At 42.2% G+C, this 15,520-nt stretch overlaps 1 protein-coding gene and 1 non-coding gene across 2 annotated transcripts in view; one reads left to right on the top strand and one right to left on the bottom strand.

Moving 5' to 3' along the window:
- The window catches only part of LOC139698611 (lutropin-choriogonadotropic hormone receptor-like), a 159,272-nt gene that overhangs the window by 94,344 nt on the left and 49,408 nt on the right, over positions 1–15,520 (top strand). The window contains exons 7-10 of the mRNA XM_071597454.1: positions 7,597–7,662; positions 10,126–10,194; positions 11,975–12,049; positions 13,930–14,047. Coding sequence (XP_071453555.1) covers positions 7,597–7,662; positions 10,126–10,194; positions 11,975–12,049; positions 13,930–14,047 — 328 coding nt within the window. The remainder of the gene's footprint in view (positions 1–7,596; positions 7,663–10,125; positions 10,195–11,974; positions 12,050–13,929; positions 14,048–15,520) is intronic.
- TRNAT-UGU (transfer RNA threonine (anticodon UGU)) lies at positions 13,538–13,610 on the bottom strand. Its single transcript has one exon. It is a non-coding gene; the product is annotated as a tRNA-Thr (tRNA).

Genomic DNA, 15,520 nt, shown 5'->3' on the forward strand with positions numbered 1-15,520 from the left:
GAACGAACGAGAGAGGAGTTTTCTCCTGGGTGATGCACTTGGGGGATGAAGAGGGGGGTTTGACCCCCTGTCCCCCCGGGTTAATATTCCCCAGCGATTGGATTCAACCCTCAGCACACGTGGAGGGAAGACGGGCAAAATAATAGTGGTAATGAAATGAAACACCAAGGGAATCGTTCGAAACTTTTCATTAAAATCGACCATTAGGACGGGAAGGCGGACTCGGAGTCGGATCACAGATTGTCTGGGGGCCGCAGGGGTCTGACCTGTTACCTGCGTTCCTGCGCGCAAAAAAATTCGGCTAGTCTTTTCTATTGGACGATGCTGAAATCACGTTGGGGGAACGGGTGTCCTCTCATACGACCCGCGGCTTGACCCGTGTGGTGACCTCGGGTGGGCGGATCCGAAAAACTCGCAAGGCGATGAAATTCCGCCTTCCGCTAAAAACAGGCGACCTTTGGCCTCTTGTACAGTGACCACTAGGGCGTTAAGTGCGTCCAACCCCCAAGGGAGAGAGGGACTTTGCTCCGTGTGAACCAGCGCCCTTGATCACTTCGGCGGAGGATTAAAGTCAGGGACATGGGGTTAGGATGTTTGGAAAGGCTTGTTAAAACTTTGGTTTAGAGTGTAGTTATAGGCGGTGCGGAGACTTGGTCTTTGTATCAGGACGATAGAATAAGATTGGAGGCTTTTTAAATTTGGATATGACAAGTAATGGGGAAGGTGAAATGGACAGAGAAGAAAACAAATGAGGAAGGGCTAGTTACTGTGGAGGAGGAGAAAGGATTGTTGGGAGAAATCTTAAGGAAGCAGAAAAACTGGATGAAGGGGTTATTGACCGGCAGTGGGATGTTGAAGACTGCAATAGAGGGGAGAATAGAGAAAGGGGCAAACGAGGAAAGGGCAGGAACAGGAAAGGGATGTTGGACGGGATGAAGGGAGGATGGAAGTACACAGAGATGAAGAGGGACTTGTTGTAGGGTAGAATGTTGGGCTTTTGTTAGGAGTCACAAAGTATTTATTTGGTAGCTGTGTCCATCCAAAAACCTACCTTAACCGATAGATTACTTGATAATAAATGCACGTAGGCACACATGCACTTACGGCGGTGCCTGAGATATTGAGTGTTTTCAACTATAACCTCAAATGTAGCGTCTTTAAGTGAAAATTTGGAGTGGTGTTTAGGTCTGATTTTGCCTTGGAAGGGTGGAAATAGAGGATTAATTTCATCAGAAATGCTCACCTCTCTTATTATTAATCCTGGTTTTCCAATCTGAGAATTTAGACATGGGATGCCATTAATAATCTTCCGATCGCAGTGAGAATGTTCAGATTTCTGATTCATCGCGCGCCAAAAGGCAGAGGGCCCGCAAACATGGCGATTCGCATAGCGCTCTCCGTTTTCCCATGACAGCGAACCCCTGGCAGCCTCCCACCCCCTTGTCGAGTACACGAGGGCGAGAGGGGGATGATTCCACCCTCGGAAAGGGGGCGGAGGGAGGCTGGAATTGGATGTTCGCTCTCGTGGACCAAATCAAGATATATAGGGTCCGTCGCCAAGCGCTGCATGTAAAACGCGTCATTTCCGGTCCTTCGGGGATCGGGAGGGAGGTAACAAACAGGTGTGGAGCCAGTGGTCCGAAATGGAAGAGGAGGGAATAATACGAGACAGAGGAGGAAGGGGAATTGGCGCCACCCTTTATTCGATCGAAAAGTCATGGAGTCCCTTTGAAGGTGCCGAATTGACTTCTTTGAGACGGAGAGGGAATATTCGCGAAGAGTAGCGCATGACGACTTCGAGGTAAAAACAAGAAAACTAATGTACTTCCATGGAGCGGAAACTGTTGTATGAAAAATTTCGCACGCAATGAAGTGATGAGACAAGTAGGTTGCTGTACTTATTTGGGAGTTAAAAAGGAAATGTAATTCCGAAAAAAGAAATTCCCACACTACATGTGCGAGTACTAAATGATAGGTGGAATGATTAATACGCCCGTGAGGAATGTAGATTACGTTTAAATGTTAAATTTTCAATAATAAGTAATATTGGCTCTTGTTTTCTCGAAGAAAAATATGAATATTCACAAATGTGGATTGAAGAAGGATGCAGTGGCATCCGAGAAAGCCGCACAATTACATCACCAACGCACGAGTCCGAGAGAGACACCTCTCGACTTGCCGGAGTAAACGTTTCAGGCCCGGCGACGGGAATGACAAGTGAACACCCTCACCCTTTGGACGAGCGGTTTTGCCAACGCCGGAGTCAAATCATTTCATGGAGCGATTGACGATGAGGCAGTCTGGGTCACTTTGAAGCATGGGCAGAGGCTGATCAGAAAAAGACCGCTAATGTCAAAGATGAAAATCTTGAGAAAATCAGGAGGATAAACAATATTAGACAGCATCCGAAATGAAGACATGATGTAGAGGAACTTAATAATTACGTCATCAATGGCTGAGAATATCGAGCGAATGGAGCGTGCAATCCCGAGTTTTCGAGGCGTCCTCTTTTTCAGAGTTTAAGAGGACGCAAATATCAGAGTTTCAGAGTGCCGGCACTCGGCCGGTCATCGAGAGATCCGGGTTCGAATCGTTGTTATGGAGAATGATTTTTACACTCCTAAATTGTTGCATTGAAACTGCATAAAGCCAAGAGGAGGGCGGATCATGGCCCATACTGACACTGCGCTTTGATGGGTTGCTAGGTCATGCACCGAAAGAGAGGAATACAAGTTTTACTTCACCATAGTTAGGTCGTATTTTGAAAAGGCGTTTGTTAGCTGTGATCCATGCGGTGAAACGTCAGTTAAGAAATCGACGAGAGTAGAGAAAACATCGAGAGTGCATTATTAGATTGGCTCCCCACATCACATTCAAAGAACTCCCACCGCGATAATTGAAGTGAGAGCCGGACCCACTTCCGGTATCTCCATCCACCAACACTCTCACGACACACAATCTGACGTAAACCATTCCTAGCCCCTCAGTTACGACGTTCCCGATTGATAATTTCGGTGTCTACCGTTTGAAGTAAGTTTATAATGAACTCCTACATTTTTTAGTCTCACCTGCAAAACACAATCTAGCACCCCACACTGCAATGCACACCCCTCTTCTGTTCCCACCCCTTCATCGTTTGCCTAACATTGTTCTCCCCTCTATCACAGCATTCAGCATCTTGTTTCCAATAAAAATGCTCTGTATCAATTTTTCCTGGCTCCTTTGGATGCTCCTGCTTCCTTTCCCTCACACACTAGAGCCTTACGCTTCTTCGTTTGTTTTCCTTTCCATCCATATCACCTGCTTCACCCTTCCCCACGCTCACATTTGGAAAGTCTCCAATTTTCACTAATCGTTAGCTTCAACGTTCGGGCAATACCAATCTCCATGTCAACAATTTGGCTATTTTTTACTAAACCTCCTTACCCAGCGTCCCTGTCGTGGATTCATTCCTCTTTTTGGAAGATATTTTACCTGCCGCATTTCTATTCATCTTTTTTCCCTACTGCTCTTGACTATATTGGTCCAAAACTCTTACAAGATAAATTAACTGTAGCTTCTTAATTCAAAAAGCAAAATTTCAGTAGTACGAGTATATAAGAAGAAGAAATGCACCGGTAAGGGTGCTTACTGCTTACCCTGAAACCTAGACGTTTTGCTGCTTGAATTGCTCTTGTTTTATTAATATTGATTTTCATCCCATACCTGTCGCACTGAATTTTCAATGGTGGAATATCATAATTAATTAAAAATTGGCAATATTTTCCACGAAATATTTTGTGAATTTACAAATTATTTTGTGGAAAAGATTGCCAATTTTTAATTATTCACACGATGGTTCAACCCATTCATGTGTTACACGCAAATCACATAATTCCAATTTGGTCATTGAATTAACGCATCACAAATTATTTTACACAGAATTAGAATATTTTTATTTTATTATGTTTGATCTAATAACATGAACACAGTAATCAACCCGAAGGTCGGTTTGGTAGATGATCGTAGAGTTCACCCAGTACTAAGCCCTATACCGCGTGTGAATATTCACACATCGGAGTAGGGGGGCCAGTTCCTTTCCCTGGGCCGGTTATGGTTTCCGAGGAAGGCCTGGTACCCGAAAAATCAGATAGCTTAGGTGGCGCTGCAGGTGCCCAGAGAGGCTTGCCCGGGAATCGAATCCGGGCTCCTTCGGTCAGTAATCCAACGCTCTACCTCCTGGACTACCGCGACCCACTATGTCTGACCTTTTACATGCATTAAATGCAAAAGTGAAATAGTTATTTGCCTCAACTGGGATTTGTACCCGGATCCCTCTGTGTCCGGACTAGTGCTTTAGCCAGTCAAGCTATCGAGTTGTCCTCTCAGACTCAGAGATTTGGAGAACTTTAAAAGAACAGGATGTTGTAAGGAAATACCGTCCGTGCAATGTCAACGGCATTTTTTAAAAGTTACTGTCGCGGCATCTCCCTAAGTACTTTGAACTATTAACATGCATGCATGTAAATGTAGTTCTCTTTGTGTTATGTAACATTTATTGCATTTTGCTCGCATCAATGTTTACATTATACAGAATGCAAACCATGATTTACTTCATGAAAGATACGAAATGTGATATTAATACCCACATCTTCAATGTAATGAAGAAATAGTTTAAGTGGCAGCATAATAGATTTTGATAAACTGAGAGTGCTCTACTTTATTATAATTCATTGCTTTCCGTATTTCTCTCAGTAATATAGAATTAAATATCGTAAAATCGTGCGTAAAAACACGTCTAATATTATATAACAAATCTACATTGGTATAATATCAAAAAAGATCCTCTTCCAACTTTTCAGTGTCGAGAAATTAGATAGATATTACCCTGATTACTGGGCATATGATAGCAACCTTAAACATAGGTACAGTGTCTGTCCAAATGATTATTACTATGCATTTAAATTCTGCTACGAGCCTACCTTTTTGAAATAACTGCATTACTTGTGTGAATGCGTAGGTATCTGAGGGAGTTTTTACGCAAACAAATGTGTTACAATAACAATAGGAGAGCCATGAGCTCTCCTCAGTCCATCTGGAATTACTTCAACAATAGCAATTAATGAGTAGACCGGCACTTTGTTGATTTAAATTGTAAAAAAAAATATTTTTCAAAATCATCAATTATAAGGATTCAAATTATGCAAAATAAATAACGCAACCCATTAGCATAGTGCTTTGAAAGACGAAAGTAACGTGACAGAAGAAGTACGGCGCGTTTAGATTCCGAGTAAAGCCAAAACTAATACCGGGCAAATACAGGTGTGCGTATGTGCGTGTGTTTGTACAAGTGCGTACTTGGCGCAACGCGACAGCATTAAAATGGTCGTTGCGTAACTGCCACAATACCCACGATTGCATCGAGACCCGTATGTTCAATCTCTGATTATTATATTGCGTGATATGGCATATCCCACAAAATAATTGACAGCATTTATTTGCCCAGTGATTATTTAAAGGACGTTACGATTACCTATCATTATATCATCGCTTTCCGAGAATTATTGCGCTGATGCAATAGTTGCGAATCTACAGCCCTCTCAAATCGCACCTGTAAATGGCAAGGGAAACCAAAAATGGGAGCTTTTTTTAAAATGTCAACATTTGAAAATTTTATTTAGTTGATTAAAATTTTCAGTTGTATTGCATAAGGAGATGAAGAGAATGGAAAAAACGACCGCGGAGATTGTGGAGGAGCAAGTGGGAGCGAATAAAGAAAGAGATGGAAGAGGCCAGTAAGGAATCGGTGGATTGCAGGAAAGGAAAGAGAGCAAAGAAGTCGCGGATAACGCCGGTGATGAACGATTAAATGGAGGAGAGGAGGAATACAAAATTCAAAAGACTATTGAGAGAAAAAACGTATGCAGAAAACTGATAAGTGAACTAAGAATAGAAATGGAAAAGGCTAGCGAAGAATGGCTAAGCAATTAATTATGCAGGAATATAAGAGCCGGAGCGCATGGGAATTCCTTTATTCAGGTTGTTTCGTGTGCGGGCATTTTTTAATATCAGGTTTTTCTCTGGAATATTTAATGGGTCCCTTTTCCCCTTCGCAGCTTTCCTGCGGTAATCTGAGCCACTGCCTCTTTCGGGAGCGGAGGATCACTGGATGGCAATCTCCTCCCGCTGCGTTTGACCTCCATCTCTCCGCTGGTTGCCATGGCGCCGGTGGGGGCAGAGGGAAACACGGCTCATGTGGACCGGGGATGATTTGTTCCGTTGCCCTTCCGCGTGTCCCGAGGGGTGTGGGGGGTCGGGGCGGGGGGGAATGTGCGGAAGTCGGAAGGCTCATTACGATCCCATTTCTTCCTTTTCGGGAAATTTACGTCGGAATGGAGTCGTTTGATTTCTTCCCCTCCCCTCCCCGCTCTGCTCCACGCTTTCGCCTCCGCGGTATCACACGTTTGTTGCCATGGAATCAAGCTGGAACCATACTGGATCCAAATAAATGAAACTTGAGCCAAGAACGATGTGCTTATTATGCAAACAAAATAACTTGAAATGATTACTTTGTACTGTATATTATGCGAGTAAAAGAATGTGTGCTCCTTCTTTATTGAACAGAACTCGTTTTTGTCAAATGTGCACTTACTTATCATTTGGCAGGAACAGGTATCAGTCCTTAGAAATAAATGAATGCGGTGAGTAAATTAAGTCAGATGTTTACATTTAAAGGGGCAGTCCTACAGCCCAAGAATAACAGTTATTCACTCTTTAGGACTAATGCGAGAAATTTGCCTTTTATATCTTAAATAATTCGGAAGCAATGAAATCCACTTCATTTAGGAAGGCAAAGTTGATTATTTTAGTATAATAGAATAAACTAGAACAGCTGCAGCAGTTCATTTGAATTTGCAAAGTATTTTAGAGTAATATAGGTATACTAGTGGATACATTGGGAGAAGTAATACGTTGGACAAAACATCTACAAGAATAGGGGGAATGATTACGGGTACATTGCGTAAAAATGAGGAGAAAACATCACAAAACTTTGTTACACTTTATTTCATTTTTTACGCATAATTTGATAAAAATTCTTTGATCTATTTTTTTTCACAAACGAAAATCGTCAGCTCATAAAAAAAACGTCTAACCTTAGCTAGAGGCGGCTGCCACCGGACAAAGTATAAACAATGAAAACAGGTGAAAATTTTATCATACTTTAAGGTCATGTATACCAACATAACAAAAACTTTTGATAAATCGGACTCTCCAAACTCCTGAAATTTAAAAATTCCCTTTATTTTCTCGACTCACCTGGTACGTAATTGTTTGTGGGTACATTGGTGCTTGAAGCGTTTAGTGCCTACCTTTAATAAGTGCTCGAACCTCGACTTGGCGATTTCGGCCGAAACCCTCTAAATTGCTCGATTTTAAAAGGGCTTAATATCTTAAAGGGCCTTGTTAATTTCATGAAATATTGCAGGAATATCAGGAACTGATGATGGCCAACAAACATGTTCAATCAAATATTTTTCAAATGTTTCGGCCGATTTGCTTCCGGTCTTTTTCTCTGGTAACCCTCCTCTAACGACCTGATTGCTGTTTGTTTTGCAGTGACCTCGAGAACAACGGCATCAAAGAAGTGAGGAGCAACTCCATTAGGGTGAAGGCGGAACACGTGTGAGTCCCACCTTTTGACCTTTTTGACCCCCCCTGCCAATCTCCACCCAATAAATCATTTCATTCGAATGGGAAACGACATCGGTGGACATTAGAGAGAGTTAAGGCTGATGGGGATGATCTCTTGATTTGATTTAAGTGATTTCTGATCGCTATGTTAGTACGCATCACGTAGAATATAAGTATTGTCAAGCATGTCTCTCGTATATCTGCATCCTACACACTTATGTATATTAGAACATTTGGAGCAGCGCGACTTGCTCTGTCCGGATGTTTGATGTGATGGAAAGTGTCACGTGATGGGGATTCATCGTGGTGACCCTGAAAGTACGGAAGTGGCGGGGAAGAATTGCAAGTAAAACACTCAAATACGAGGCTTCGAATGTTGTGGCTTCCTCGAATCCAATCGAACATTTAATGTTCTCCTTCCAGCCACTTCATCCCGTCCTATCCGATTAACTTGCTTCCTCAAACCAGGGAAATTCAAACACTCAATCACGCATGGGAATTTTAAAACGAAAAAGTCGTTTCTGTTCCATTAGATTCACTGCACAGTGGAGGTCTATTTTCAGGGGAAGCAGAGGTCATTTGATCTATTTAGGGGATGGATGGGGGTGGATGGGTGGATGGGTCCAGGGGTCGGATGTTCGGATGGGTTTGGAGAGAGAAACCGGGCGTATTTTCCCACTCTCAATAGATAAAGGTGCCTAGGGGTTACACAGTTTTGCGTCCCATCCAACGGACGGAACACTCCGCTTGTGACGTGCTCTCTCTCTCTGATCATAGGATCACCCCAATCACCGTCAAACCCGCAAACCCTGGGATTCGAACCCAGGATTTATGAAATAAGGGAAAATGAAATGCTGACAACATAACTATGCGGCTGAATTAAAATATTTGTTTCCGAGGCGCCGTCGTTTGCAGTTATCATGAATCTAACCATCAACCAGGCGTGTGGCAAGGGGTGTATTTGTATTTGATCGTAACACAGTGGTGCACGAGGAGTGCTGTCACGTACCTTAAATGGAAGATTGATGGTTACAAAAACGTAGTGACTCAATTAAAAAAGTAACATGCAAGGGTGCGTTGAATATGAAAAGTAATGAACAATAAAACTAATGGTTGGCTTGAAGAAAAGTTAACATATACTCAAAGTTTAAAGATAATGGAGAATTCATTTGAAAGTGAAATCTATATTTTTTTTAACTGTTTGAACGGAAATGTGTGCAATTTAGTGTGGTTTTATTTATTTAGTAAAAATTGTGCACATACAGCAGGATTGCCAATTTATAGTGACACGTATAACAGCAACATGTAAGGACACAAAAATACAAACATCAACAAGACTATAATTAGCAGTTATTAGAGATAAATTTTCATAGAAATAACAAAAAAAGTGAAAGAAAGGAACAAAACCGGGATGTGGGAGTGAAAGGAGAGATTGTGCTAGTTCTTTCGAGAGAGATGTGTCAGAGAAAGGTTTATAAATGTGTTGGCCGGGAATGAGAGGGGGTCAATGCTTTCGGGAAGGGAATTCAGTAAAGCGGGGAGACGGAAGAAAAGGGACCGTTTGGTGAGGGACAATCTGAGAACGGGTTGGTGAAATAAAGAGTGATCGCGGGTAACTCGAGGGGGGAACTCTGAAATTGATAGGGGAAATTAGTTCAGGACAGTCGTTAATGGATTTAAGGGTGTTATGCATGAGTTTTAAATCGGATTTTAGACGTAGAGTCATCGTAAAACGGTTAAAAATTATTTCTGCCATTATTATACGAGCTAATAACGTACTAATAGTGTTCTCACAATACATTTAGATGCAGTTTATATTAATTTTATCACGCTATTCATAATTCATAAAAAATGTGTGGCATGGGATGATTAAAGAGATTGCAAGTGTTGTAGATAGAAGCCATCCCGATTTTTATTTTGGGTGAGAGGGCTGGGTCATAATTTTTTTAGGATGGGGTAAAGACCGAAATTTTCAATCTCGGGTCGGTTGAATCAAAAGCAATTTAATGAGGTCAATCCTCAAGGTAGTTTAACAAAAATGTTATTTTGATGAAATTCACGTCGAAAAATATTCCTATTTCTCAAAGAGCGCGGTGAATAACTCAACCATGGGATACAAGCATCAACCGTAGAAATGTGAGGGTTCCTTATCTCTCCCTCCTTCTCTCTCCCCTTTTGCCAACCTTACATTATTTTACTAAGGATTCCGTTTCGTCCAAAGAGAAACCTTTCTTCTATTTATGTTTTACTTTGAATTTGTTCTAATAAAATGCTCAGGTTTAAGTGAAAAGGTTCAATGAGGGATGAAATAAAGAGTTACCTGAAATAATAACTTTTTCATTGAATGAATTCGACGTTTACCGCGAATCTATCCATATTTGGTGATCCCTTTCGCTAAACTAAACGCAAAATATGCTTTTGTTTTTTTTAATTTTGTGTATTTGTTTTTTCCAGGCTCCTAAACCACAATGCGATCAAGACAGTCGCCGGCTGGGCCTTCAACGGATCCGAAATCGCCAAACTGTGAGTGCCCACACACTTCTGCGACCATCACGCCCTCTCCTCCTTGTCTTTTGTTTCTGCCCGCGGTGGTACGCCTCTTGACATTCGTCTCGCTCTGCGCTTCTACCCCTCCTTTGTTTTTACGACGCTCCAGACAGCGGGGAGCAAAATGCACTCACGCTCGACGTCATCTCTCAACATTGTAATGATCATTCCGCTCATGAACACTAGCGTGACTCTGTTTACACTCAACGCAATTCCTATTTCTTTTTAAATGTATCCCATTAATTGTTATTCGGTGAATATTATTCATTAATGGCTTGTGCATTCTAGCAACTTTGAAACTAATAGAATTTCAACCGGATTAAACAATCCTGGTTTGGTGGCCAAATCGCCAATATTTGGTGCAACTCTCCCGCGGGTTCGTTGCATTAAATGGCTGCGACTTCCGTGTCCGACATTTCAATGCCGGCTTTAATGCCTATTGGACGGTTGAGTGTTGCCAAGATCTCCCTCAGTAAACTAATCATCTTAATTTATATATAAACTTCAAAGTAAATGCGATAATGGGATAATACAACACGCGTCGCAATCAAAAAATAGAATATATAAATATAATCAAATAATTCAACTTATTTATCATTTTTCATTGACTGCCTAATTAATTTGAGACGCGTCACTGATTTGGAATATACAAAAATATCAGCTAAGTGTCCCACCATGCTTTTCATCTATTTAGTCTTTTTACCAATGAGCCAGGAGAATTGGAATGATTCAATCAACGACTTAAGTCGAAAAGTTGAAACTTCTACGAACAACTGAATTTAAATGGCTGAAAAACCTCATCCAATCATTGAAAATGAATGAATGTAGTTTGCTTCCCGCGAAAATGCGAAATAATCGCCCCTACCATTTTATTTCCTCCATCATACACCCCATAAAATGCATTCCTCTTTTCGAGCACATCCGGGGCATAACCTAAACCTACATTGTTCATGGTATTGATAGAAATGAGCTCTTACGGCTAGTAATATATAATAAATTTGAAACTCCAATAGCCGTAAACATGTTTACGGCTATTGGAGTTTCAAATTTATTATATTTTTCATGGTGTTAGATTTAATCAAACTATAATGCCACGGCTACAAAGTTTTTCACGATTGGTGAAATCAGGTCTCTAAAACACTTTATAATAGGATTTTGAAAATATGTTCAGTCACGACTATCAGTTTATTTATTCTGATGCATGAAAGCTTAACTGTGTAATTTAAACAAATAAAAATTGATACTAAAACCTTTTCCAAATGGAACATAGCACTTTCATAACACCACAAAAGCCATAGGTATGCATGGAAAATGATAGAGAATCAGAAAAATATCGGTTTGCCTAGTTAGGTCGTTAAAAATAAGTTTCAGCCTTGACTTTGTGGAATTCCTTCATGATGAGGGTAGAAAAAGAAAGTGCACTTTCACATAAAGATTTAATGCTTAAAACGACCATGGTTTCGATGCTACGCATCGTCACCTGATTATTTTGCGCAGCATCGGAACCATAGTCGTGTGAAGCATTAAATATTTATGTGGAAGTGCAAAGTTTCTTTTTCTACCCTCATCCAGTTAGTTCGTGCCATCCTTTCTCTATTATTGCTTAATTTATGACCTTTGGGGGTGTCACTGTTAATGGTCACAGTTGCAGAAGTGTATAAATGGTGAAATGGTCTCGGTGATTGGCCCTCTGGGGTCAAACCCGCCGTGGCCGGGCGAGATGCCCCCTGTACTAAACCAATGTCTTCTCCCGCAGGAGTCTTAAAGGCAACCGCGCGCTGACGACGCTCTCCCCAGAGGCCTTCGCCGGGCTCCAGAGCCTCCGGGAGATGTGAGTACTGCCCCTGGAGCGACCCCCCTCCTGCCCATGTGCCGTACCAGCCCGGTATTATGACTCACCCTATCCTCGGCCATCGAAGCACCATTCCGAGGGGAAAGAATTCTCGAGTGCAGGTTTTGATTCCCAGATGAACAGGGTCCGTACACTAAGTATCGGGACTGGTTCCCAAAATCATAATTTATGGCAGTTATCATTACAATTACTTAATAATCTTCAAAATACATTCCTCCTGCATCGATACACTTAGTTCGAGTAATAAAGTTGTCGAGAAAATCTTCATCTTCCTGGACGCAGTCCAAAATTTCTTGCGAAATTTCCACCCGCGACAGTTTTTGATCCTCACTCAAGACTTTCGGCACCAGCTTCGCGCACACTTTCCTCATCGCAAGATCCTCTGTTACAATGGTGTGGACGGTTCCGACTTAAAGGCAGGTCTCCTCACTGATAAGGGCGATGGTTAAACGCCTCTCAGAGCCCAAAACGTTTTTCACTTTGGCCACCTGAGCATCGGTTCGAGCGTTCGTCGGGCGTCCGATGCGGTGCTCGCCTTCGGCGAGCTCCCGGCCTTCCTTAAACATTTGGTGCCACTCAAAAACTCTGGTGCGGCTTAAGGCATCATCCCCATAAGCCTGTGAAATGAGTTCAAGGGTCTCCGACGCGGATTTCCCGAATTTAACGAAAAATTTCACAGCGTAGCGTTGCTCGACGGTGCGCTCCATGCTGACGCGATGACACCACAAACAATCACACGTCACAAAAATCCACCTGTCTTAACAATCCCCGGAGGCGACTGAACTAAAGTGCGCCTGAGTGGTGGGGGACCCCTCTACCGAGCCGGACCCCCATTCACCGTTCCGTTGAGGCTACAGCGAACCAGTCACGATGCTTATTGTACGTACCCTGTATTACTCATTATGACTCATTAGAATGTTTATCGGCTTTCCTCTGTTGAATCCTATCTTTCTCAACATGTCGGCTTCCTAAGCTGGTCGCATTATTGGGAAGATAATGCATAATTACCTTTGGTTAATTTAGAAACATATGCTAGCCGACCCGTGCGATTATAGCCCCCTCCCCTTTCTTCCAACTTCTCCCACCTCCTAGCACTACTTAAATAACATACTTTGTAATCCTATTCCCCCCCTATAACCTCTACACACCACCCCCTCCTCCTTCCTCCACAACCATGTGTTTAAGTTCCGCAGTGATCTTGTATTTTGTACCTGATGTTGTCAATTGTTGGACACACCAGGTCGTTTTCAATGAAAATCAGCGGAAAAATTTTTTTAAATTAGGATTAGTCCGAAAACAGCACATTTTGGCCTTCTTATCGGACAATTAAAAATAATAACAGTGGACACATTCCCATACATCCAAGCCCTGGGTGGAGGAAAACCCAGCCAGACGTAAATCGAACCCGCGACCCTTGGAATGGTAGACGAGAACGTTACCCCGCCGCGACCGAGGTCGGAAAAAAATTGCCTCCAGAGAGATTTGAACTCTCGACCCCTGGTTTACAAGACCAGTGCTCTAACCCCTGAGCTATGGAGGCTCGTGAGTGTAATGCTATTTTTTACGAGTGTAACGTAATACCCTCGTTATTCTGGTATCCATTGGCAAAATAGTCACTTGATGGGAGGGGGTACTTTTACTTCGCTTTACGCCATACCTGGAGAGCCATTGCCAGGACTAATGGCGTCAGACGACCACGAATGGGCGTTTGTCTCGCGGCTGACTGATTATAGACTTTGGAAAGTTATTCTACGTATAATACACGTAAAAATTAAATATATATCTGCTCGTGTTTACGAATTCGATCGCGTGTGTTTTGTTTATGCACTTCCCATCTATTTCTCCGCTTCTTATGGCAGAGACCTGTCGATGACGTCAATCACACAGCTGCCGACCATGGGATTGGAGGAGCTGGACGTGCTGAGATTGGTGGACACCACCACACTCAAGGTCATCCCGTCTGTTTACAGCTTCAAGGTAGGTGTTTTCCAAACCTTTATTCCGATTCGAGATGGAATTCCAGTCGGAAATCCATTATCGGATGGAAAATAAATCTTCGAAATCCATTAGGGCTGAACACGGCCGCAATCATGACGTCAGTTCAATCAATCTACTTGTGCATGTATGATTTGTAACCTAACACCCACCGCCACACGCCCTCCCGGCAGGTTGAGGTGCATTATGTAGATGTGCAAGGGTTATCAAGTAAGTAACTTACGTTTCGGCCGAGCGTGGCGGTCGGTAGGGCTAGAGGCACCATCTTGGTGTCTAAACGTCCCTACACTCAGTACTACGTATCCTGTTGTGGTAGTGTATAGTGCAGAATGTGCTTCTTCCACTTTGCTCACATTGCGAACTGTTGAAATGTGCGCTGCAATTGGAAATCTCGCGAAATATTTGAAGTGCGATACATGATCAGGTTATTGCAGGCAAAAATAACCACAAGCCAGTTGAAATTCATCGACAACTTTGTGAAGTCTACGGGGACGGAAAAATGAGTGAAGCCGGAGTGTTTCAGTTTCAGTGCACTCAGTTTAAAAATGTCCACAGTTCTAATATTCACCAAGAGGACCGAAGTGGTCGCCCTAGCCTTGTGGCAGATGGACTGCCGAATGGCCAGTTCTTGGACTTAATACGCATTTGTGTTCATTCTTAAACGAACGACAACTCTGACGCACAAATCTTGTCACTCATCACTTAATTCCCGATGACTGTCAGCAGCTTCGATGTTTATTGCCAGTAAAATCCTTATCACAAAACGGATTTTACATTTGGCTGGATTTCCAATTGTATTCCTCATTTTGATTCGCTGCTTTAAACAAACGGCATGCGGCGCGGCCTTCCAAACACAGCAGCACGAGGCGTACTGCCCTAGTGTGTGTGTGTGTGTGCCAATGCAGCAAACATTCGCCCCCCCCCACACACACACTACTTCTCACGCTACACGCAAATGTAATTTATTTTCTCGACAGGCCTTGTAGATGTACAAGGTCATTATTTTTTTTAATATATTAAAATTACTTTTGGATGTAACTCCCTCATAACCTAAACGCGAAATCAAGATTCCTTCCCTATAATGCAGTACGCTTACCAGGACCAAGCTGTTTGGAGAGAAACCTCGAAGTAGCTGTACGTTTACTTATGTATAAGTAAGGATATATATATATATATATATATATATATATATATATATATATATATATATATATATATATTTATATATTTATATATAGAAATAATTGCATTTGTATAAATGGTCTGTCCCAAAAAATAAGTACAATAAATCGGGGAAAAACTTTATTGCAAATCAAAGTACATATTACTAAAACTCTGCAAAATAGCACCTCTGTGTATCAACACACCGATGTCAGGGCCTCTGCCCCGCTTCTGGTATGCCTCCTGCCATCCATGGGACCCTCGTTCAAGCACCTCATAACGATCCCTTTGACG

The sequence above is a fragment of the Hetaerina americana genome, unplaced genomic scaffold, assembly GCF_022747635.1.
Source record: "Hetaerina americana unplaced genomic scaffold, ioHetAmer1.1.p SCAF_9, whole genome shotgun sequence".
Lineage (NCBI taxonomy): Eukaryota > Metazoa > Arthropoda > Insecta > Odonata > Calopterygidae > Hetaerina > Hetaerina americana.